At 24.7% G+C, this 26,932-nt stretch overlaps 1 protein-coding gene across 3 annotated transcripts; it reads left to right on the forward strand.

Annotated features, from left to right (window-relative positions):
• LOC149060902 (uncharacterized) lies at nucleotides 1-25,842 on the forward strand. Of its 3 annotated transcripts, XM_089217609.1 has the most exons (15): nucleotides 1-172; nucleotides 238-343; nucleotides 487-688; nucleotides 2,426-2,613; nucleotides 2,821-2,901; nucleotides 3,307-3,414; nucleotides 5,782-5,880; nucleotides 7,313-7,351; nucleotides 9,324-9,413; nucleotides 10,523-10,693; nucleotides 11,081-11,305; nucleotides 16,449-16,682; nucleotides 16,921-17,025; nucleotides 23,695-23,891; nucleotides 25,623-25,842. In XM_089217609.1, the coding sequence occupies exons 3-15, from the start codon at nucleotides 586-588 to the stop codon at nucleotides 25,648-25,650; spliced, it is 1,668 nt and encodes a 555-aa protein (XP_089073735.1). In that variant the 5' UTR covers nucleotides 1-172; nucleotides 238-343; nucleotides 487-585; the 3' UTR covers nucleotides 25,651-25,842. The 3 variants fall into 3 exon arrangements, with proteins under 3 accessions (XP_089073735.1, XP_089073736.1, XP_089073737.1); XM_089217610.1 differs by lacking the exon at nucleotides 238-343; XM_089217611.1 differs by lacking the exon at nucleotides 7,313-7,351 and having other exon boundaries at nucleotides 2-343.
• The last annotated feature ends 1,090 nt before the right edge of the window (nucleotides 25,843-26,932 follow it).

Genomic DNA, 26,932 nt, shown 5'->3' on the forward strand with positions numbered 1-26,932 from the left:
GTGCCGTTGTCCGTAAGGTGCAGTTGTAGACTTGTCACATGTACTGCGATTAACGATAATATCTATTATCTATAAACTATAATAGCTGTTATTTGAATCCAATTTGGATGTTTACAACCGTTGAACCACGTAACATGACGTCGTCGATACCATGCATTTTTGCTACAAAAAAGTAATAATCACATAACCTAATATTATTCAATATCGTTTTTGTTTTAAGTTTAACTTAAATTGTAGTTATTACTTTATTCCTGAACGTTGACACGGAGCTCATGCTTATTGCTTTTGAGTTTTCTCAATAATTACCGTACTTGTAGTTATCGCTGTTTTTAAATCACAAGTCGTAAGTAATGCAATTTCCGATACGAATATTAAATTTGTTATGGGAACTATAGTAACCTATTTCATTGTACATTATTTTTTTTTATTAAACAATGATTTATGTTTTGAGCTCTTAATTAACGTTCGTATTTAATTGTGTTTCAGTGCATTTTATGCTGCCATACTTGCGTAGATAAATGCGTAGATAAAATATTAAAGATTGAATTTAATTGACGTTTTAGAGTCGTTATTTTTACATATTCCATGATGTCGAATTCAAACGAAATTGATCAGGTTGAGATAGTTTCTAATTTAAGAGCAACCATCACATCAAATAAAGGTGGTGTACAATTAAATTGTATTGAATGTAAGTACTAACTATTAGCAGATATAATTAGTATTACTGTCCCTAGGTATATTTTATGTTGATATAAGTGTGTAGTGTGTACATTGTACCTGAATCTTGTGCTATAATGACTTAAAATAAGTAGAAAAAAATATTTAAACAATATTTTCAATTATGTTGGTAGGTTAATTTTAAAACTATTTATAGCGTAATAGCTGTAGTATTAATTTGTAATAGTAAAATAAGTTATTTTAATCATAATAATATTTAGTAATGATTATATTGGCTGACAGACTCTTAGCTCAGAATTATTTTTGTATAATAATGATTATTGAATTCAAATTGCAGTTACTCTCTAGATACCTAATGTACAGCAGAGCGTTACCCACTAACCTGCTTTTTAATCTTTCTTGATAATAGTTTGTTAGTGATTAATGATAGGCAGTTTAACTATTTCCAACACACAGTACTCCTTGACTTTTATTTAATTAAATTAAACTTGAAAAATTAATGTCCCTCACTACAGTTGAGAATCATCATTGATAAAACAATTATGAAGATATTATGTTTGAAAATGTTTTTTTATCCATCTAATTTTAAACATTTATATATACTATAAATACTGAATTCATACATTTTTAGTTCAGATGAATTCGAGTTTTGTCTCCAAACTTTATAAAATATAGAAAAAACCAAACAATAGATTTATTGATTTATATAATTTATTACAGCTGCCTAGATACAATTTTTTTCTGGGGAGGGGAGGTTTAAAATATATTTATGACACAAATTACAAGTTATTAGTTAAACTAAACGTCATTTTTATTTTGTTTCAAATTGGTATTAATTTCATCATCAAAAAATTCAAAAAAAGATTACTTTAAAAATAATCAGTATCACAGAAGATAAAATACCAATATAAAAAGTTTTTTTTGGGTGGTTAGAGGGGGAGGGGGTGGAAACCTCTTACACCCTCCCCCCTGTAACTACGCCACTGATTTATTATGATTTTGCAACTGCGTTATTAATGTATGAGTTTCTATTTTGAATTTTTCTGTATCAGAAAACGACTAATTTTATTAAATACTAACTTTTATTTTACAATTTGTTTTGTTACCTATCATTTTCTGTATAATTGAAAAAGTCATTATCTTTATTTTGTAAGACCATGGAACCTCTTCTCATATACCTGTGAAGCGTTTAGACGCACAAGCCATCACATGCATTTTTCATCTACTAAAAACTGTGTAATTTCTTAAATCATTTTCTAGTATTTACACGCAAGGCTTAAAATACAAAAGATGGAACGGCGCGTTCCAAAACTATCTTTAATCTTCTTGGTCTAAACGCAGCTAATGTTTTCCTTCTTAATCTTGTAACAATATCTATTGTCCCACTGACTAACTAATAACTTCTTATATAAATATTTACCTTAGAATTATGTCATATTAAATTTGTGATGAGATACATGTATGATGAATGTATTTCACATGCTCTTTTATTAATGTTATTGAGAAACTAGTTATAAATAGTTTCCTTCACTTATAAATGTTTTATTTTATCATTATTCATTTAAATATAATACACTATCCCCATACTTGTAAAATATATAAATATTTTATATTATATAATTGTAGTCTGTACCTTTTACATTTTGATCTAAATAGGTAATAAGCTATAATACAAATTCATTTTCAACTACCTAGATATTATATTTTTCCAAACAATTGTATTTTAAATTATTCCTTATGTTTTCAGCTGATTATTATAATTTAATTGGTGAACCTATACCATATCGAAAACTAGGATACAACTCTTTAGTAGAATTTCTTGAGTCACTTAAGGTATTCAAAATTCAAAATAAAGGAATGAATAAATTTGTGCATGTTGTCAGTGATGGAAAGACTCAACACTTAGAAAAATTGATAAATAAACAAAAAACTAAGGTAGTACAAAAATAATGATTGGTATTATTTATTTTATATAAACTAATATTTAAAATCATTTTAGAAATAATACAGTTTCATTAAATATGATTTTCTTAATACTTATGTTTCTTTTCATTTCCAGTCCCATTTTTAATGATCAATATACTTTGTAAGTTGTTACTAATAATTGTGTAAGTAATTTTTATTCATGTATTGTTATTTTAGTCTAAACGTTCAAAATCTAAGTTACCTATGGTACCATATAAGAATTTGAATAATACCTATAAAGGTTGGGATAGTTCTATGGTAAGTTTATTAAATTTTATTATTTAGTTTTTAAAAAATTATTTAGATATTAAAATATTATTTTTTTATTTTTTCATACCTATGTAATTTATATTCTAAAATATTTAAAAACAGAGTAGAATTGTATTTCAAAGACAATTATATAAATGTTAATGATTTTCTAAAACAAATATTATTATCACCTACTAATTCTTATTTTGATGTATTTCCTACTACCACATTTTTATTAATTTTAGGTTTATATAATAACTTTTGTCTAATTAATTGTTAGTTAAAATTATATTGCTTACACTATTCATTACCTATTTTCTTGTTTAAATAATTGTATGTAATTTGATTTATAATTTTTGAATTGTTATTACTTATATTATTAATTATTTGACACATGTTTATGATTATTTATAGCAATATCGATTGAAAAAAAAAAGACAACCAGTCAGTAATTTTGAAAAACATACATCTGATGTAAATCCTACCAAAAAAGAAAGTTATAAACTGCCAAAAGTAAAATATGTATGTATTTATTGTTCAAAATGTTTAATTAATTATTATGTTTAATATAGAATATATTCATTAAGCTGCTAAAATGGGGGTAAAATCTTGTTATGTTAAAATAAAATCTGTTGCTTAGCTGAGTAGTTGATACCTAATAAATTAAATATATTAACTATACACTGAGCCTGATAAACCTATTTGAAGCGGCCTAAGTCCCATTTATTTATTTTTGAATATGCTGAATTATCATATGTTAATATTGTAATAATAGTGTATAATTCTATAAAAACCTTTAATTTTAAGATACTAAATTGTGTATATATAATAAAAAACCTACATGAATAACATTTTTGAACGACTAATAACAAGATTACCTATACTCAAATTAAATAAATTCACTTAAATTTTTGTCAACCAGATGACAACTTTGGAGTTCAAATTAAAATTACAATATATGTTCCATAAATCTTTTAATTTTTGATTATTAATTTTGTTATTTACTAATCTTATTAGCTTAACAGCTACTTTCATTTTTTAAATGAAATTATTCTATAAATATTAAAAATATCATTGATTATGATGTATATAATCATTAAAATCAAATAAGATTACAATTTAAAACAATGTTTCAAATCTAATCACGGGGTTACTAATTGAAACAGTAATTTCATAAATTTTTTTGTACCTAATAATATTCACTATTTTCCTATTATTTCAATTACCAGCATCCAAAAAAATTGACTTATAGGTTAAAGCAACAGCTTTGTTATAAATATAGCCTGGATTTGTATGCACTAAAGTCTAAAATGTATCAAAATATGCCATATTACATGCAATAAAAATCATTAAAATATGCAACAAATATGCAGTAAAAATAATTTTATTTAAAAGTTCAAAGTTGTATTAAGTTTGAAAAAAATATAAATTTATAAAAAAGAACACGTATAAATAAATTTATAAACATTCCTGTTTAAAAATAAAATAAAATATGTAACTCAAAATATTATGTTTTTATTCTTAATTGTTAAAATTAATTATTAAAAGAAGTTCAAGTTTTTCTTAGGTAAAATTATGCCATCTATCTGTTAATAAATGCTTATATATCAAAAATTATCTTTCACAATCAACTGAAGATATTGGAGAAAATTTAAAAGAGCTCTTGATAGTTTTCATCGAGTTCAACTGCTTCTGTTTCCCCTAACAATACTTTATTAATTTTACGTAATATTTTTAGGTCCTTGTTTTTGTAAAAAATATTATTTAATTATGAATGGCTGATTAGAAAAAGGTTAATATTCCAAAATTTAAATTTTTGAGAAGCTAAAAAAAAAACTGTTATTTACTTATATAATTTAACTATTAAAAATATTATTAATAATTTAATAATTTTTACTTGAATCAAAAATCTGTCTGTACAATATATGTAATTTAGTACCTAAGCTCTTTAACCTTCAAATAATATGAGATATTAATAATAATTCGAATTACCCTTTGGCTACAAAATGACTATATCAGTTTTATCTTACTTATTTCTGGAATATTAACCTTTTTGAAATCAGCTGTTCTTTCATTTATAATTTTGCTGCCTTTTAAGTCCAGGAATATCGTTTTTTTTTGTTCTAATTAACTTTTTAAACAAAAACTTTCAGATAAAAGCATATATTGTGTTTCTAGGTTTTTTTAATTATTTCAACTAAAAATGACTAATGAAAAATAAATGTTATTTCATTCACAACTGATCTATATTTAATAATATCAAGTATTTTTTTGTCACATTGTGCGTCGTCTTTGAGCTTTTCAATTACCTTTTGGCATCTTATAAAATATTCCATGTAGTATAGCAGCGACTATTCATGTTCCTCATCTTGATATTACTGGGATGAGAGGTAAATGCATATTTTCCATAGATTAAATGTATTACATCGATTAGTTATCAATGATAACCATTTGATTATCTCAAATATTTCTAATGTATATGTCACATGTTACATATAATACGTATTTTAAATTAAGATAACTAAAACTGTGTCGATAATTCCGCGTCCTACTACTCCCAACGACCAAAATGTTTTTGCAACTGTGCATTCATAGATAAATATACATTTACAGTCAAATATGCAAAAATATGCAATGTAAAAATTTAGTTGTGAATTCCAATTTGTGAAGATTATTGACAAAAATATAAAAAAATTGAAAAGGAAATAATATGCAAAAACATACAAACCCGAGCTCTAGTTATAAATAAAAATACTACCATTACTGGATTCAACAACTCTTACTTTTTAGAATCAATTTTAAAGTTGCATAAACTAACAGCAATTTTAATCTTTGGCGTTGTATAAATTTGTGTTTTTGTCAATTTTTTTAAATTAGTATTTATTTCAGGAAAATAAATTGTTCAACAAAAAAGAGAAATTAAAAGTGTATGCTCAAGATCGATTACAAAAATATCAGAAAAAAGATATTAATCAAATTGATGCTAAGGTTAGTGTGATAGAATCAAACTTTAGTAATACTATACAATGTAAGCTATGTATAAATAAAAACCAAAATGTCACATGCATATCTAGTATTTAGTGAGAGGTTTTTAGGTATATGATAGTAGATATATCTTAAGATGTTGATAACTGGAATTAATCAAACAAACAGCATATATATAAAGATATACAGTAACCAAAAACAATTTATTTGTTTGGTTTTAATACTTAATGGTATAAAAAATATAAAAACAGAATATTAAAAAAAAATTATGGTTGCCGTGAAATTGAAATGTATTTGTATTTTTTCACCTCCCTACTCAAAACTAGTATATCAGCAAATAACTCAAAACAATAAACTATTATTAGTATTATTGTCGACCCTCAATCATTATTTTTTTTTGAATTTTTCACCCAGTGGTACTTATTATTATTATTTAAATTATTAAAATAAATATTGATTAATATGTATTAATTCTAATAATATACCTTTATTTGTATTATAGTATTTAAGTACATAGTTACTAGCAGGGATGCATGGATTTATAATTTATGTCCATGATTAGGCTCAATATAATACATTTTAAACACCTATTCTGAGAAACTGTAATTTGTTTTTAGTACTAACTACTGACTTGGGTATGATTACGAAAGAACAGTAATTCCACATGTCTATTGATTGGTCTGCATTATGTAGATATAAACACAACATTTATAGTGATTAGTAGAAGATTAAGTCTGACTAATTTGAATTAATTTTTGCTATGTACAAAGTATAAATTTATTGGATTTAAAATTTAAAAAAAATTAATTGTTTGATAAAATTTCATGATAAAAATGTGCATAAATGTTTTTAATTTTCGCGTTTTAAATATTGTAATTGAAGATTATTTTATTTTTTTAAGAATTTTATATATGTTTATTATTACAATAATGACAATACATCATTGTGATTTTAATTATTTCAAAATACTCACTTAAAACTTGCAATATGAATTTTGCATTATTTCTAATACTGGCCTTTTAATAGGGATGTTGTTTGTGGGCAAAGTTATATTTAGTGAAATTTTACTGGTGACATCTCGGCTCCCTTTAAATTATCTAGTATTGAGAGTAATCTAGTAATTTAATCTATGTTTTTTATTATAATTAAGATCTATTATAACAGTCATTGGTTTTATGTATACGGTTTAAAAAGAAAATGAACTTGTTTGGGGACATACTTTAATTTTAAGTTATGATAGGATTCTAATCTTCATGTATGCAATTAATTTTTTGTTTGCTTATTGTTACAAATTATTTCTTTCAGTAGTTAATTAGATTTAGAATTTGAAAGTAACCATATTTTCTCTATTTTGTACTCCTCGCTTAATGGTGGAGGTTCACATGTTTTTTACATTATACTAATCTTATGTTAAACATTCATTGGTGATTTCTAGGTAGAATTTTTTCAACAAATGCCTAATTCCTATGTGTTGGTAAGTTAAAAACAAATCCATGTTGCGTTTATTAATTTGATTTTTTCAATAATTAAACATTTTTAACCTTATATTTATTTTCTTTCAGAACAGAATATTTTAGTTGTTAAACAATTTTTTTTATTATTATTTAACCAAACGTTGTCGGTATAAACTCCTAATTTTAAACGTGATGTTTTTTAACTTTTACTTGTCTCTTAAAAGTTTTTGTTTGAGAATGTCTGATTAAAATCTATGTTCATGATTCAGTTGTGAAGTGATGTAAGCATATCACAGAGTTATTAGCAGAGTTGGGCAAAATAAATGCATGCATAATTGATTTAACAATAAATAAAGAATAATTTTTTATTCTGAATAGTTTTAGTCCACTGAATAAAGAATAAATGTATTCGTTAAAACTATGAATGCTATTAATTTAATTTTTTAACTCATGTGTTATACCTGCTAATCTCAATCATATGAGCATGAATTGTGCCTTATCAAGATATATTTAGGATGTTTAGTTAACTAAATATATTTGGGGCTAAGCAATGTGAAAACAGTATGGGTTTACAGTATCAAACAAAAGGTAACTAAATATGTTACTAGCAAAAAACCATTATAATTTATAACTATTATAAGCAAATTTGTAATTAAATTACAGTAACAATAAAAAATAATTTTATATGCCAAAATATATGTATATTATAAAACATAAGTAAATTTCTACACAAAAATAATTTGTAATTTTTTTATCATACATTTTCACAAAACATTTTTTTTATGTATTTTATAATACCGTTACTTGAATTATGTAAAAATTGGGGGGATGGCTTAGCCCCCAGCAATTTAAATTACGATCCATTATTTAGGATTTAAATTTATTATTATTATTATTATTATTATTATTTTTTTTTTTTTGGGGGGGGGGATCATGAATATAGAATAATAATAAAAATAAAAATAATAATCAAGAATAAATTAATGAAGAATAATTCTTTATTTGAATAATGCCTAATTCTGGTAGTCTGTTAAGGTATGCTATTAAATGTTTGTATATTTTTCATGTAAATGAAATATTAATAAAATACATGATGCATTGATGAGTAAGTTTATAGTTAATAAAGTTAATAACTAGGGCTCGGAAGTTGATGCATTTTGCATTTTTTTTTGGAACTTTTTAGACGATACTCTCCTGGCTACAAAACTGTTTCATAAGCATGTGAATATGAATAACTAATTTTTATTTTGCATTATTTTGCATTTTTTGGTGTTTATTACTTTTTAAGTCATTTTTTGAATTTTTTTAGTCATTTTCCCACATTTTTAGTCATTTTAACTGATGATTTGGTACATTTCAGATTTTCCCCAATCACTTCAGTAGACGTAGAGAGAAATTTTTTTTCAATTATAAATATTTATTAACAGATAATCGTCGTTCAATTACTTTCGATAACTTAAAATACGCTCTAATTGTGGAATGCAATGATTTTAATTTTTAAATAATTTGTAAGCTTTGATAAATTTATAAAACAAATATTTTTTATTTTTTTATCTTCCTATTTTAAGGACAGTTTTGTCATTTTTATGTCATATTTTGAATTTTATAGTAAAATAGAGTAAAATATTTAAAAAAAATGTATAATATTAATATTTGTAATTTTTAGGTCATTTTTTTAGGACATTTTTTGCCATTTTTTGCCATTTTTATGTCATTTTAACATATTTTTTTAGGGCATTTTTTTATTGTTTTTAAGGTCATCAACTTCCAAGCCCTATTAATAACATTTTAATAAATGCTGTCCTTGAAAATATTATTTTAGTAGAGATATAGATTATTTTTCTTTAGTTATTAATTTTCTTGTACCTTTGCTACTGCTTTTGAACACGAATTTATATACTTGTTAATTTTTCAATCAATCAAAACTTCAAAATAATTACAATTAAGTACCTATTATGATTACTCAATAATTATTTTGTTTTATTTTTTTAGAATAAAGAATTGGAGAATGAAACTATAATAGAAGATTCATTTCAGGAACTCTCAGAAATTTTTGCACAAAAATGCAATATTAGTGAAAGGGTAAACTTATAAATTTTAATTGACAAACTCTACATATGCAATGAATTTGGTGTTATACTTTATTTTCTCTCTTTAAAATTAAATTTTAATATTTATTGGTTCGAGCTTGAAATAGTAATACAAACTACTCTCTTCTGCTACTTTTTTAAATTTCATTCTTAATGTTAAATTGCATATATATACAAAGTAAAAATATATAAACATATAATATCGATCAATTATAATATATATTAATCATTAGGTAATAACAAAATTGAATTTAGTAGTTTAGTAGCACTACTTAATTATCTATATATATAAAATGACTTGTCCTGGGTGATTCGTCATCGACTAGCCGGAACTGCTGAAGCTATAGTATGAAATTTGGACAGTAGTTTTGTTTGTTTCATGGTGTAGACACCCATTAAAGATGGATTTTTCAAAATTCAACCCCTGCCAGTGTTAAAAAGGCTATGTAATATATAGAAGAAAAATTGTTTGATCAGTTTAATCTCTGAAACTATTTAACTATTTAATTTTTTACCAGAAAACTACACAATACCATGAATCTATAGACTATATTTTATAATGATAAGTTCACCTTAATTTTTTTATTGCAAATTTGAGATTTTTTATTGAAGTAATAATAATATTAAATATATTTTTGTGTATTATATGGTTGCTATTGGTTATACAAATTAATATAAAAGAATAAGAAATGAGACATCCGTTATTAGGTACCAATTTATAAACTGTTCCACCTTTACAAAGCTAAAATTGCGAGAAAATATTATGGTTGAATATACTTTTATTCCTGTATTTTAAATGACCGTGTTATAAATCTTTTATGGAGATTAAGATAGGGTAAATTCATTGGAATATTTCATGGGAAGTTTTGATCATGACTAGCCAGGTATAAACGACAAATTAACCAAAAATGTTGAATCATATATTCGGTATTTTTAACGGGCAACGAAGTGCATGGGGATCAACTGGTTTAATATATAATTAAATAAGAAAAACAGGTGATAAGTATCAAGTTTTATTTATGATTATTAAATTAATCACTAATTTAATATAAAATGTACAATTTTTAAATCTTATTTGATTTTTTCATCATATTTCTTAAGGTAAGCAGTATAACAATACAACCTAAACAAATTCCTACATATTATAATAAGGAAAATGACTTGGAAATCGACCAGTATGCATTTGAAAATAAATGCAAGAAAATTGTTACAGTGGTAGCTGTGTTTAGTCCTTCAACCATTTGTGTCATTTTGGAAAATAGCAATACTACTGTAAGTTGATTATTAATCAGTTTTAGTAAATACTTGTTATAATAAATGTTTCAATAATGTAAGTTCACAAATTTTAGTGTGCGCCCATTATAACCCAACCATCAACTAGTATTAACAACATAGATCCCCAATTTTGTGTCAATCATAAAAAATAACTTTGAAATTATTTTGAGCTTATTATGAAATTATAATATAGTATAATTAAGTATTGTTTTTCTTAATTTAAAAATAATCAAAACTGATATACCTTAAAAATACTTAAATTGCACATTTGTTGAGACTATTTCAAACATATATTTTTTAAATTAAGACTAAAAACACAACTTTATGACTTGCTATTACTAAAATACTTGCTAATTTCCAATTAATAATTTCAATGTTTTTCAGGCAGTGATAACTATATTAAATAAGTTGAAAATATTTGATGAATTCCCATTCATCAAAGAAATTGTAATTGAAAAATTATTGGAAACCAAGTGTATTGTAATTCCAAACAGTGTAATTACAAAACCCCCTACCGTGACTCTATATGATTTGGAAACTAAGATGAATTTAAATGACATTATAATCAATAGTTACTTTGAAAAAGTAACACCAAAGATTACTTCTGGAGTAAGTTTTTATTATTTGTCATGAACACAATATCAAAAACAAATTTTTGTTTGAATATTTTTCATTCTACAGTTATTATTATTTTTTAAACATTTAAGAAAGTTTTAAAATATTTAAAAGAATGATTGTCAGCAAATTATCTTTTAAAAAATATCTCATGCGCTAGACCAGTGGTTCTTAACCTTTTTTCGATCAGCGACTCCTTTTATTGTAATAACCAACTGCTAACGCCTCCCTCATGTAAAATCAAATTTTCTTTTTATAAATATATATATATATATTTATTCATCAGTATATTATAACATTATTAATTAAATTAAAAACTCTTATTTTTAGATAGTAATGGTTATATTTTACACCACTTAATAAAACAATTTTACTTTATTATACAAAAAAAAAGTTATAAAATATAAAAATTATACCTATAAATGACTACCCTGAGCCTGATGAGTAGCTGCTAATGTGGCGATGTCTGGTTGGATATTGGTCAATGCTAAACGTAGATCACCTTTGTTGCAAATGTCCATGATTTCTTTGTTTCGTCAAATGCTGAACAACAACGCTGAATCCTTTTTCAACTAGATACGTTTATGGGAAAGAGAGAAGCAACAATTTAACTTGTTGCCATAGTTGTTGATAAGTGTCTTTACCTGCTTAAAAACTACTTAAAAAAAAAAATATTAGTAAATTGTATTATTTTAATCTCTGAAGAACTCTAGTAGTTAAAATTTCTTTTCATTCTTTCAATGAATATTCAGTTACCTCGGGAGTTACACAAGGATCTAATTTGGGACCACTTATTTTCCTTATTTTTATTAATGATCTTCCTCTTATTTTAGATAGTTCAATGAACATTTCGATGTTTGCTGATGATGTTAAAATTTATTGTAAAATCCAAAATGTTGTTGACCAAAATGAATTACAATCTAATTTAAATAAGCTTGTGTTATAGAGTAAAAGAAACTTCTTTCCTTAAACTAGGATAAATGTAAAATTATAACTTTTTCACACTGTAAAAGTCCTGTTTTTTATAATTATCTTATTGATCATCATCCTCTTGAAAGATGTTCTTCTATTACAGTTTGGGTATTTGTTTTGAATTTGATCTGTCTTACAAAATAAATCATAAAATAATCATTAAAAAAGCGGGTAAGTGGGTATCACTATGCTGTACATTAGGGGGTGGGTGGAATTCTGACTAGGGTAGGTTAAGTTTGAATGCATTGATAGGTATCATTGTATACGAAAAACGATTCTGAACGGAGATGATTTGCCAGTCTAGGATATATTATATTTAAATATTGTCATATATTCTATTTTGAAAAAAATTTTTTATGAATTTCTAGCTTAAAATAATTTGCGAATTTTTGTGATTTTTACTTATGTTGTCAAAATTAAAATTTAAATGCTTGTAAAAAAAAATGTGACTACGCATTTCTTTTATTTTTCAATTGCTATTGTAAAAATATGATAGGAGCCATGTATTAAATTTTCAAATCTTAGATATAAAAGGAAAAACTTTTATGAATTTCTATCTAAGATAATTTAAACATTGTCGTAATTTTTGCGTATTAAGTCAACATTTGAACTTCAAATGTTAATAGAAAAAAATTGTGCATATGTAGGTATTCTTATAATTTTTTAATCACTATAAGAATAACTTATGAGGAACTTTGTATTAAATTTACGAGTATTTTATAGGGCCCAAAAAATTTTATTGACACTTCAAAAGAAAATTTTCAGAAAAATTGAAAATTTCAGTTGTATATAAATATCTCAAAAAAATTCAAAATATTTTGAAAATTAAATCATGTAAAGAAAATGCCAATCTAAATAACTTGTGAAATTTTCAAAGTATCTACGACTTATACTTTTTGAATAATAACAAATCTTTAAAATCGTTTGAGGATAAATCGTTATTGTTACACTATTTCGTAAAAATTTAAATTTCAAACGCACTTAAAATTGTTCCTATAATGTTTTTTCGAGTTTTCTCTATAGCTACTTGAAGGAAAACTAATAGAAAACATAGTGTTGTATTTTTAATCCTTAGTTATAAACACAAAAAATTTTATGATTTTTCAACTTCAAAATTACTTGCAAATTTTCCCGTTTTCGACAGATTTCGTAAAAATTTGAACTATAAACGTTTATAAAAAAAAATTGTGACTAACGATTTTTAATTTTTTCTAGCTACAATAAGAACAACTCATAAGGAACCTTGTATTAAATTTTCAAGTTTTTTTGGTCGTCCAACATTTTTTTACGTCAAAAAATTTTGAAAATTAAACTGTATATAGATAACACTAACATAAATATTTGGTGAAAATTTCAAGTATTTACAGTGATTGGTTTTTGAATTACAACCATATAAAAAAATCGATTTGGTCTAAAACTGGTTTTGCGAAATATTTCCCGTTTTTCTGTCATTTTTTTTTTGTTTTTCTCGATTTTTTTGAAAATTTTTGGAAAATGTTTACTTTTGACCTCTATAATGCACCAAAAGATATTCACTTTTACATCGGAAACCATCCCCGAAGTTTGAAATTGTTTTAAACGTATTTTATATATTTAATGATATTCACATAATGAGGTATTATAATGTGTAATAACAACGTGTGTACAAGTAATATATGATTTTATAAACATAACCTATAACTATGACTTAATAAATAATACAGTAGTAACAACGTTACAACATCTCTCTCTCTTTAACATAATAATACATACTAGTACAAATAAAAATAATAATAAAATAAAATGAGAGAGATACGTAGTGACAAAGACAAGGCAAATACAAAATAATTAATATTCTTATAAAATAAATACTTAATACAAGATAAAATCATTAAACGTTGATGGCTTTTTAATAGTTCTTTTTGGCCTTTTAGATTCAACTATTAAACTATCTTTTCTATTTTCCTCAACTAGTGCTTCTTCATTGTGGTTACTGGGATGTGCTATTAAGTTTGTAAGTTTTGGAACATTGTTAATATTTTTTAGATGCCTGATATTTCTCCTGATTATATTTCCCTTTTTATTTCTAACGATATAAGATCTTGGAGTTGGGGCTTTAGTAATTATTTCTCCTGGAAACCACCTCTTATTTTTTTGGACTAACACATTGGAACCTGGTTTGAAATTAGGTTTGTTAGTTACAACCGACTTATCATAATTTGCTTTGTACCTAATTTTTTGTTGTTTTAATTTATATTTGACCTGATTTTGGAGTTTAGGTTTCAATATAGAGTGAGCTTATGGAATTTTTGTTCTCAGCAGTCTGCTGTAGAGTAGTTCTGAGGGAGAAGCTTGTAAACTGACTATGGGTGTATACTCTAAAAGCATTGATTCAATATCAATTCCAGTTTCTAGAGATTTGTTTAACAATTTTTTACAAGTCTGTACTGATCTCTCAGCCAGACCATTACTTTGGGGGTAATGTGGGCTTGAAATGATTAGAGTTAAATTCCAATCTTTAGCAAAAGATGTGAATTCAACAGAGTTGAAAGGTATATTATCCGCAATGAATAGCCTAGGGATGCCATGAGTACTAAAAGTTGGCTTAAATTTTTGTATTACTTCTTTAGCCGTTTTGTACTTGAGAATGATTAAGTCAAACCATTTAGAAAAGTAATCAACTATAACTATTTAATCTGAACCTGCAAAAGTTAGTATATCCGCTCCTACTTTTTCGTATGGGTATGATGGGATCTCATGCGGTATTAGAGAACTTTTTTTGTTAGAATTGCTAAATTTATTACAGGTGTTACAATTGCCAATGAATTGTTTGATCTCATTTAACATTCCTGGCCAAAATACTATTTGTTTGGCTCTCATTTTTGTTTTTGTGATGCCTAGGTGGCTTTCATGTCGTAGCTTAAGTATAAAGGGTCTTAATTTGTAAGGAATTATGATTTTATCTCCCAAGTATATGATACCCTCATTTACTACTAAATCATTTTTCATATTATAGTATAATTTGACTGAGTTATCTAAAGGTGGCTTATTCGGCCATCCACTATCCAGTAAAGTAAAATTCAATTAGTTTGCTTAAAACTGGGTCTAATTCAGTTTGTTTTTTAATATCGCAGAATGTATTAACATGTGTATTGTGTAATAACAACGTGTGTACAAGTAATATATGATTTTATAAACATAACCTATAACTATGACTTAATAAATAATACAGTAGTAACAACGTTACAACAGAAATTGAACCATTATTTCGACTAGTTATGCTGTACAGAGACACAAAAAAAAAAAAAAAAAAAAAAAACATTGTAAAATCAATACATTCATCACTTCGTTCAGAATCTAATAGAGTATAAATTTTGGGTCATATTACTAGAAATACTGCGGACTTTTAAAATCCTATATGTTTTAAAAATTTGTATACTACTTTAGTTAGATTAAACCTAGTATTTGGCTCTTTAATTTGGTCTTATAATTAATATTAATATTTTTATTCAACTGACTCGAATGATCTTAATAATATTTAGAATAAATTTCTGAATAGTATTGCCTTCATTACTCATTGTACTATCTCCAGAGATTAGTTCCTTTTGGTTCAAGACTCTATGGGTATTGACTCTCTTAACATCAGGCGTGTGATTAAATAGATATTTTGTTTGTTTATGATATTTTAAATTATAATATAAACTGCCCAGATGCCCTAGAATCCCTAGTTGGTGTACACGAAATTCTGATTTGTTCCATATACCTAATTTTAATACTATTAGTGGAAAAAATTCATTTTTTTCAAAAGCTATTTTTAACGCCAATAGAATCTCCACAGTCTTAGATTTTTTTTGTTTTTTCTCATGAAGTAGTCAAAGCTAAAACTTTGTTATTTTTAGGACATAATGTCTAATTACTTTATTTTATAGACTAAAATGTTTTGTATTTATTTGTTACTTTTAATTTTATTAATATCACTTATTATCTTATGTAATGTTTTACTTTTGTTAAAAAGCTTTGGCCCATTGAAAAAAAAAATTTACTTCCTATCTTCTTTTCCCCTCTTCTTTTACATGCTTAACTGCCCTCAGACCGGGACTTGTCAAAATAAATATTTTTTATCTACCTGTTATGATATCATTATGATAAATATAATTTAAAATTGTATATGTATATATTTTTTTAGGATAGATTTGATTCTGTTGAAGCTAAACTAATATCATTTGAAGCTGGATATTGTTATTTACAGTTTAATCAAGATTTTATAAAATCTCTGGAAAAACTTTTTTCATCTGATCAATTTTTTGGACCTCATTTAAAAAACTCCAGAGATATTGATTATAAAGATACATATTTGGCTTATTACAAACCAAATATTAAGGGTAGAGTTAAAGTGGAGTATTTCGTCAATGATAATCAGGTAATAAATTATGCAAATTGTATTTTAAATTAATATAGTACATGTTATATTAATATTTTAAAACAAAGTTTTTATCATTTAATACTATTTAATAGATGGTTTTTAATTCAAAAAATAACTAATAATAAATCTATATTATGTGTTATAAAAATAAAATAACAGTTTTATGACATAGGTATTAATTTCTATTTGGAAAAATAAAGTTAAAATCTATGTATTTTTTTTATTCCAATTTTAGATTAAAGTATTTTTTATTGACTACGGCTGTTTCAAGATTGTTGAGATAGATACACTAATTGATCTGTATAAAGTTAATCCTTGTCTTGTTAGAATTCCAAGTCAAGTAAGTTAAATTTGCTTTTAAGAGGGCAACATTAAAATTTACTTAAAAATTCAATATAATTGTTTTGCTATAAATCACATATAATAAGTATATTTATAAAATTAAAATTTAATTGGCTTAATCAAATAAATAATAATATAAATAATTATAATATTAATAAATGATACCAATAATATGAATAAATATTAATAAATAATAATAATCATAATTATAATACTCATTGTACATATTGAAATAAAAATCTACGAGTTTATCCTAAACAAATAATCAAATTATGTTAATTATGTTAATTAAACATATAACAAAAATTGTTAATATTATATGATTAGTAAATAATTTAAGAAATCTACTCATGTCAACAAATTCTTAGGAATCATATATTCAAAAAAGTCATTACATTCAAAATTAATTTAACCAAAAAAATATTGAATTCTAAAAAAATTCTAAGAAATTAACTCTTGACTTAGATAAATCTTTTTACCATAAAAATTATTCTTATAACAAGATTCACAAGTAGGCTACTTTGAATTTATCCAAAAAAAATTTTTATTTTCAATACTAAAAAATAAACACAAAAAATTTATCATACTTAATGTACAATAAAAAAAAGCGGGTAAGTGGATGTCGCTCTGTTGTACATTAGGGGATGGGGTGGACCTCTGACTAGGGTAGGTTAAATTTGAATGCTATGATAGGTATCATTGTATAGGTACGGAAATCGATTCTGAACAGAGATGATTTGTCAATCTAGGATATATTATATTTAAATATTGTCATATATTCTATTTTGAAACAAATATTTTATTTTTCATTTAGGACGCATTTTGCATAAGGCATGGTTAATCAATTTTTCCAAAAACATTGCATGTAGTTATCATAATTCATAATACTTTATATTATCATAAATATACATATACCTGGTTTGAGGATAAATTGTTATCGTTACGCGATTTAATAAAAATTTAAAACTCAAACCCTCAAAATATTTTTCCTATAATAACGCTTCAAATTTTCTCTATGGCTATTTGAAGCAAAACTTATGGAAAACTTTTTGTCGATTTTTTTAACCTTAGATATAAATACAAACAATTTTATGAATTTTGAATTACAAAATAATTCGCAAAAATATTTTGAAGAATTTTTTTCAATGTTTGAACTTCAAATGCTAATAGAAAAAAAAATGTATTCTTATAATTTTTTAATCACTATAAGAATAACTTATGAGGAACTTTGTGTTAAATTTTCAAGTATTTTTATATGGCCAAAAAATTTTTTCAGAAAAATTGAAAATTTCAGTTGTCTATAAATATCTCAAAATATTTTAAAAATTAATCGTGTAAAGAAAATGCCAATTTAAATAACTGGTAAAATTTTCAAGTATCTGCGACTTATATTTTTTGAATAATAACAAATATTTAAAATTGTTTCAGGATAAATCGTTATCGTTATGCTATTTCGTAAAAATTTAAAATTCAAACGCACTTAAAATTTTTCCTATAATGATGTTTTGAGTTTTCTCTATAGCTACTTGAAGGAAAACTAATAGAAAACTTAGTATTGTATTTTTATCCTTAGTTATAAACACAACAAATTTTATGATTTTTCAACTTCAAAATTACTTGCAAATTTTCGCGGTTTCGACAGATTTCATAAAAATTTGAATTATAAACGCTTATAAAAAAAATAGTGTCTAACGATTTTTAATTTTGCTATAATAAGAACAACTCATAAGTAATCTTGTACTAAATTTTCAAGTTTTTTTGGTCGTCCAAAATTTTTTTACCAACACTTCAAAAAGTTCACATAAAAAACCTATCATTGCATTCAAATCTATCCTACCCTAGTCAGAGGTTCACCCCACCACCTAATGTACAGCAGAGCGATATCCACTTACCCGCTTTTTTTTTTATTGTTTGGCTTAGTTTTATCTGCTACTAGGCTATTAATTTACACTGTATATTAATATTTATTTTACAGTTAAGCTCATGTTTATATTATTTCCTGTAAGAAGTTTATGACATTAGTATTTGATTGGAAGTCGAGTTGTAAAGCTTTTCCTAGTTGATGTGATATGTTGCGTTGTCTTGGGTCATCAAACTTTAGGCATTCAGTTAGTATGCGTTTGACTTCAGGTCCAGATCTAGGGGAAAGATAGGGTAAGAGGGGTGATGCAGGGGGCTTAACCCCAGGTATAACATTCATTCAAATACTAATAGATTTTCATTACTACCTAAAGATTGAAAACTTAAATATATTTAAGTAAACTATTTTTTTCACTATTTCATTTATAGTATGTTGAGCCTGTCGAGAGGTACTGAATATAAAAATTATTAAAGCTCAGATTGCCTCAAGAGTTGTTGAAGTTGCATATTTTTCTCTATACTAATGATTCATATTAGACCCAATTAGAAATCTTTGAAGTACAATGAAGACTTCAAAATATAAAATTTTTAAATGCATTCACTTATTTTAGAAAAAATCATATATTTTTAATTACAATTTATTTTTCATAATTTTAATATTTTCAAAAATACACATTATAATATGGGTATTTGTTATTAGTATACATAGCAATTAAAGGGGTCAGTGAACAGTTTTTAATAAGTTCAAATTGGCAATTTTCAAATTGCATGCATGCGAGTCTTGTAAATGTATGCATATTAAGTGATCAATAGGTTGTGTGACTGTGTGTTAAAGATTTAACTGAACTCTACTGTACGCGCCTATACAAGCCGCTGCCTCGGCGTTGCTCACATAAGGTGAACTTTTTTCCATTCTACCCTGTGGTTGAATTGGGGGAGTACGCGGGGGTTGACTGAGCTACTCTTCATTTTGTCTTCAAATTATAGCGTACCCCATTATATTCATCAAGGAATAGGGTTACCATTAAATTGATTTGCTTAATTGTTAAACTTCATTTAGAGTCCACCTTTATTTGTTTTTCCAATTCAACCACTGATTCTACCCATTGAAATAACTATGCGATAATATTTCAAAAAATTGATCTGAATTAGTTATTATGTCTACTTGAGATCTGTCAGTCCACATTTTTAGATTGAATTCCGAATAATCAATATGTTCTAAATATAAAATAAATAAGAAATATAAATATAAATATATAAAATTTTTTTATAATATAACATTTTCTTTCATTTTAGATTCTGAATGTGTTTTTTTTTCTTTTTTTTTGTGTCTGTGTACAGCATAACTAGTCGAAATAATGCTTCGATATCAAAATTTGGGGGTGGTTTCCGATGTAAAATTGAAGATCCTTATATTATCCTTATAGAGATCAAAAATAAACATTTTTCAACAGTTTTCAAAAAAATCGATATTTTTATATGGTTGTAATTCAAAAACTAATCACTGTTAATACTTGAAATTTTCACCAAATATTAATGTTAGTGATATCTATATACAGTTTAATTTGTAAAAAAATGTTGGACGACCAAAAAAACTTGAAAATTTAATACACGGTTCCTTATGAGTTGTTCTTATTGTTTACAGTTCAAAATTTTACGAAATCTGTCGAAAACGCGAAAATTTGCAAGTAATTTTGAAGTTGAAAAATCATAAAATTTTTTGCGTTTATAACTAAGGATTAAAAATACAAAACTAAGTTTTCCATAAGTTTTCCTTCAAGTAGCTGTAGAGAAAACTCGAAGCATCATTATAGGAAAAATTTTAAGTGCGTTTGAATTTTAAATTTTTAGGAAATAGCGTAACGATAACGATTTATCCTCAATCGATTTATAAACATTTGTTATTATTCAAAAAGTATAAGTCATAGATACTTGAAAAATTTTACCAGTTATTTAGATTGGCATTTTCTTTACATGATTTAATTTTCAAAATATTTTGACTTTTTTTGAGGTATTCATAAACAACTGAAATTTTCAATTTTTCTGAAAATTTGTTTTTGAAGTGTCGATAAAATTTTTATGGCCCTATCAAAATACTTGAAAATTTAATACAAAGTTCGTCATAAGTTATTCTTATAGTGATTAAAAAATTATAAAAATACATAGGCACGATTTTTTTATTATTAGCATTTGAAGTTCAAATATTGACTTAATACGTAAAAATTACGGCAATTTCAAATTATCTTAGATCGAAATTCATAAAAGTTTTCTTTTTAAATCTAAGGTTTGAAAATTTAATACAAGATTCCTTACAAATTTGTCAAACTTTATTACAAAAAAAATGTCCACCGGAAATTCAAATTAAATTTTTATTAGCATTTGAATTTCAAATATTGACAAAAATTTGTCAAAACCATGAATATTTGCAAATTATTTTGTAGTTCAAAATTCATAATATTGTTTGTATTTATATCTAAGGTTATAAAATTTAACACCAAGTTTTCCATAAGTTTTGCTTCAAATAGCTATGGAGAAAATTTGAAGCGTCATTATAGGAAAAATGTTTTGAGCGTTTGAGTTTTAAATTTTTATGAAATCGTGTAATGATAACGGTTTATCCTCAAACCAGGTATTCGTATATCTATGATAATATAAGGTATTATGAATTATGATAACTACATGATAACTACACTAATTGATTAACCATGCCTTATGCAAAATGCGTCTTAATTGAAAAATAAAATATTTGTTTCAAAATAGAATACAGGGTGATTTTTTTATCATGAACCACTCATTATTTCAAAAAGTATCAATGTTTTTGAAAATATTTTTTTACAAAGTTTCATGTTGTTAAAAAAACAACGTTTTTATGAAAAAATTATATTTTTTAATATTTTTTATCCTTATAATTTTTTAAGTTTTTTACTTTTTTGAATGACAGCCTAGAGTTTTAATTTCATATTCCAAAGCAGAATATTTTTCTAAGTATTTTGATACGTAAAAATCGAATTTTGGACGAGTAGTTTATGAGTTATTATTATTTAAAGTTTAGACAAGCGGAGTAGTGGACAAACATTTTGCGGGGTAACCCCGTACCACTCCACTCCGCCAATCTAAACTTTAAATACTTATAACTCATAAACTACTCGTCCAAAATTCGACTTTTACGTATCAAAATACTTAGAAAAATATTCTGCTTTGGAATATGGAATTAAAACTCTAGGTTGCCATTCAAAAAAGTAAAAAACTTAAAAAATTATAAGGATAAAAAATATTAAAAAATATAATTTTTTCCTAAAAACGTTGTTTTTTTAACAAAATGAAACTTTGTAAAAAAATTTTTTCAAAAACATTGATACTTTTTGAAATAATGAGTGGTTCATGATAAAAAAATCGCCCTGTATATGACAATATTTAAATAGAATATATCCTAGACTGACAATTCATCTCCGTTCAGAATTGTTTTTCGTATACAATGATACCTATCATTGCATTCAAATTTAATCCCATCCATTACAGTAACCTACTGTACAGCAGAGCGACATCCACGACTTACCTGCTTTTTTTTATTTTCTTTTAAAACTTAATTTATAGCTGTTTGAAGGTTGAAAAATCCAAAAAGGTAAACTGACTGATCTCAAGTAGATATAATAACAAATTCAAATCAGTTTTAACAAGTATTATTGCATTACTAGGTTAATCGACATGATGGACAAAATATTGATATGTTTTTGGTAAAATAATTGTCTGCCACCTATTCCATTAAAAAAAATTATTATTAATTTCATTAAATTTATTGATACCATTTATTTACTTTAATAAAATATATCAAATGCAGGTTTTCTACCATATTTCATTAAGCACTATTTTTTAATGTTGTTGTTTGCTTATTTTAGATTTCTTGTGTATATTTTGTTAATTTTAGCTCCTACAACTCCTAAGTTCTAATATCTATTAATCATAGATAGGTACTAATATATAATATTATAAATTATAAACGCAATGATTGAATCAATAAAAAATAAAGTTTTAAATGTCAAAAAAGCAATGCTAGTAAATATATTTGTTATATCAATAAAAGTGAATTTTAATCAATTATTAAGGATTTTTTTTAGTACACATTATTGTTCTGGAATTATATTTTTTATTATGAACTAAAGGTTTTAATTATTTTTATATATTATTACAATATTTTATTTTTTTATGAATTAACCTGCGGAAACATAGGCCGCTGGGTGTCACGAAAGGTACTGTAGGTTTTTGGGTTAGGTACACGTGTGTGGTTTTTGGCAGAATTTTAAATTCTGAGGCGGGAGGCGGCGACCTCTCCAGACAGCATGAACTGCCTGGAAAGCGATGTTGCCCATGACCAGGATTGTGAACCGGTGATGGTGAGCGTCGCAACCTACGCCTAAATCCACCAACCACTACACCCCCATATTACAATATTATATAAATCAAAAAAGGATACTTTTAACAATGTACAAATTATAGTTATTTTTGGAGAGAGAGGTTTGATTATAAATCAATAAGACATGAACATAAACCATTGTCTATTTTCTATGAAAATTATAAGAAAAAAAATTTATATTACTGAAAATGGGCCAAATTTTATTATTTTCTTGTTGCCTGAAAATCCTTAGATCAGGCTCAATCCACATGATTTACTAAGGGGGGATCATTTCTGGTCATGCGGTGTTTATGTGTTGAGAATGTGTGCCTTATTGAAAGGTGACTTAAAATTGTTTTGTGAAATTATTATTTCTTTTCATTATATCTAAATAAATTTGTTTATTTTAATTTTCAGGTTTTTAAAGTGACATTGCACATGTTTCCTCCTGAAGATGTTACTAGTAAAACACAAAAAGAGTTATTTAATATTTTAGGGAATAATACTAATGTATCTATTTATAAACTTAAAGATTTTAAGGGACAAATTCCATGTGTTCAGTTATGGAATATTGCATATCCTGATACATTTATCAACATTATTTTGTATTCAAGGTTGGTTATAAAACAATATTAGTATTTTTTGTTTATAATACAACCAATCATGCCATATTTTCTAATTTAGTTGTTTATCTTATTCTAAATTATTTTATGCTAAAAGGACACTACACCCTCATGGTCTGTCTCCATTTTACATAAATATTTTAAAATAGTAAATTGTTTGTGCATTTTCAAATATTCATACTGACTTCAAAATAAAAATCTGAAAAAACTAAATCAAATTTTGATTTTTAAATTTGAAATTAGGTCAATTCTATCTTTCATTAAACATATCTGAGTTAATAGATTACTCAGTATGTATGATTTGGTATGTTATGTGTTTGTAAGATAAGAAAAAATGTATGTAGGTATTGCACCCTCTCAATTAATAAATTAAATACATAAAACATTTTACCATTGAAAATTTAGTAATCAATTTTATAAACAAAAACAAAAGAGTATGGCATTGCAATATTTGTTTTCTCTCTTATACCCACGTGCAACATAGATAAAATGCATTCACATATAATTCTTTTTTTTCTTTTTATTAATTTAATTAATTGTAAAGTAAAATCACCTATTATAAAAGTTATAGAAGATAATATTTTTGTATGTTTGACATATCAGTTTTACATTTAATTATTATTTGAATTTCTATATAATCTGCTTAAAAAAAAGATTGTAAATTTAAATTCATATTACATTATTTTAAGATAATATTTATACAAAATATGTCTTAACCTAAAAATATCATTTTCTATTTATAATGAATAGAGAACGGATTTATATGTAATAAAATCCCAGAAATATGTACATATATAATATAAAGATATAATTTATAAAATTTGTGCTAAAAACATCCAAATATGTGGAGAATAAAAAAAAAAAATACAATTATAATTATTAAATTATCAAAATGATTCATTGCATTGAATTATTACAATTTCCTTTAATTATTGAATGTTGCATGACCTATTAGGTCTCAAAATATTTTTAAAGCGACTAAATGATTGTTCTACATCAACCGATTTAATTACAGCAAATTTGAAGCGCATAATATAAGAAGGCGATAGTATTTGCGATATATTTGACCTATTGGTACGTTTACGAGTTTTAATTTGTGTAGGTACGTATGATTACGATTACAGCCTACTACCAACTATTATAACCTATTGCTATCGCCTGTCGTTGATAATCTATTATATATACCTAAATGTATACTATATTAAGATATCTATTATATGATTTAATAAGATTATAAGATAATGAGTAATGATTATAAAACTAATGATAACTAATAAATATCAAAAATATATCCATAAATGGCTGTTTATTGTATTATATTTATTATATTTTATTATATTTAAACGTGTGAATGATGAAATGATAAAATTAGTTTAAAAATATTTAAAAATTAGTGAAATATGTAAAAATATGTAATTATACCAAAACCTGTAAAATAAAAGTAGCAACATTTTAGTAGGAATGATTTAAATTATGAACATTTCTTATTGAATCTTTAATATCTTGTTACAATAAAAATATGCACTATCATATAAATCCGTTCCCTAATAATGAATGATTTCACTCTTAAAATCATAAAAAAAAAAGTTTTGTGTGAATGTATTTTAACTTTGTCAGTAGGCTAGAGAGAAAAAATAATTGTTATCATATTTTTAATATTATATTTACAGTGATCAAAACAATGTTATTTTAATTTTACAATTATTTTTGTTTATGCTTTAGATTATTCAAGTACAAATTGAAACAATAAAGTAGCATTTGATGCAAAGAAGAAATAATGTTGGATCCTATTATTAATATATTTAATATTTATTATAAGCATAATAATTTATTTCGTAACAAAATTGCATATGAAATTATATTATTCTTATAAAGTTATAACATTTTCATATTTATACATTATATTTAAACTTACATAAAATAAAGAGAAGATCAATAAAAATTGTGATTCTTTTGTTTGTTATAGGTTTAATTTACATTAACTATTAAGATAACTCAAAAGTTTTGCTCGTGTTTGTTTTCTAAATGCCACAATTTGTTATTGCTTTCAATCAAAAACAAAAAATTCTACAGTATATGTATACACAAGATGGAGAAATTATGAATGATAATAATGACTAGTCCTTGCTTGTATTATGACATTAAATTATAATACATTTCCCTTGATGATTAGGAATCGAATACTAATAATGATTTAAAATTTTAAATGTGAACAACTCAAATAGTAATAAATAAAGTAGGATGTTTTTGATTTTTCCGCCTTAAACAAAAATTGAGAGTTCACCAGAAATCCCATTAATTTTTCATAAATTGAAGCATTTTTTTTCAACTTAATTTATTCACATGTAAAATAAATATTTCTTTTTAAATGATTTTAACATTTTATTGTAATTCAAATGTTAATAACAGCAGTTCTGAAATGCATTAAGTTTTCAGAAAATGTTTTCTTTATCATTACCTAAACAACTCTAATATATGATTACATTAAAAAAATGTTTTGATTCATTTTGAATTATTTATAGATGTTTTCTATCTGAAATGAATCAGTTTCTAAGTAGAGTCATAAATGCATTGGATTTAAACCATAAGTAGTTAAAATAATTCTTGAATTTAGATAATAATCTAAGTGAAGTGAATAATATTTTGCTAGGAGTTTTTTGGGAAAAAAAAAGAAATTAAAAAAAAGAAAATGGAAAGTTTTACGCTAAACTCGTTTTTGAAGAATAAGATTTAGTTTTTTGGTGTAAATAAAAAACTAATAAAATAAATTATGTTTATGATTTACTTAAATTATCGCAAGTTGCTTATAGTACCGTTTTCTATACCCAATTATAATCAAGTATTTGACTCTGTGCTTTTAGATAGGAACAAGAAAATTTCGAGATGGTGTTGTCAGCTTGAAAGCTCAATTTTTAAAATTATAATTATAGAAGCTAAATATGCATTTAAATAATACACAATATTTGCTATTTAACAAACATATTTTGCCAGCAATATTTAAACTTTTATGGTAAAATTAAAATTTGTTTTAA

The sequence above is a fragment of the Diuraphis noxia genome, unplaced genomic scaffold (genome assembly GCF_037042655.1).
Source record: "Diuraphis noxia isolate RWA-SAM2 unplaced genomic scaffold, SU_Dnox_SAM2 contig0001, whole genome shotgun sequence".
In the NCBI taxonomy this organism is placed as follows: Eukaryota; Metazoa; Arthropoda; class Insecta; order Hemiptera; family Aphididae; genus Diuraphis; species Diuraphis noxia.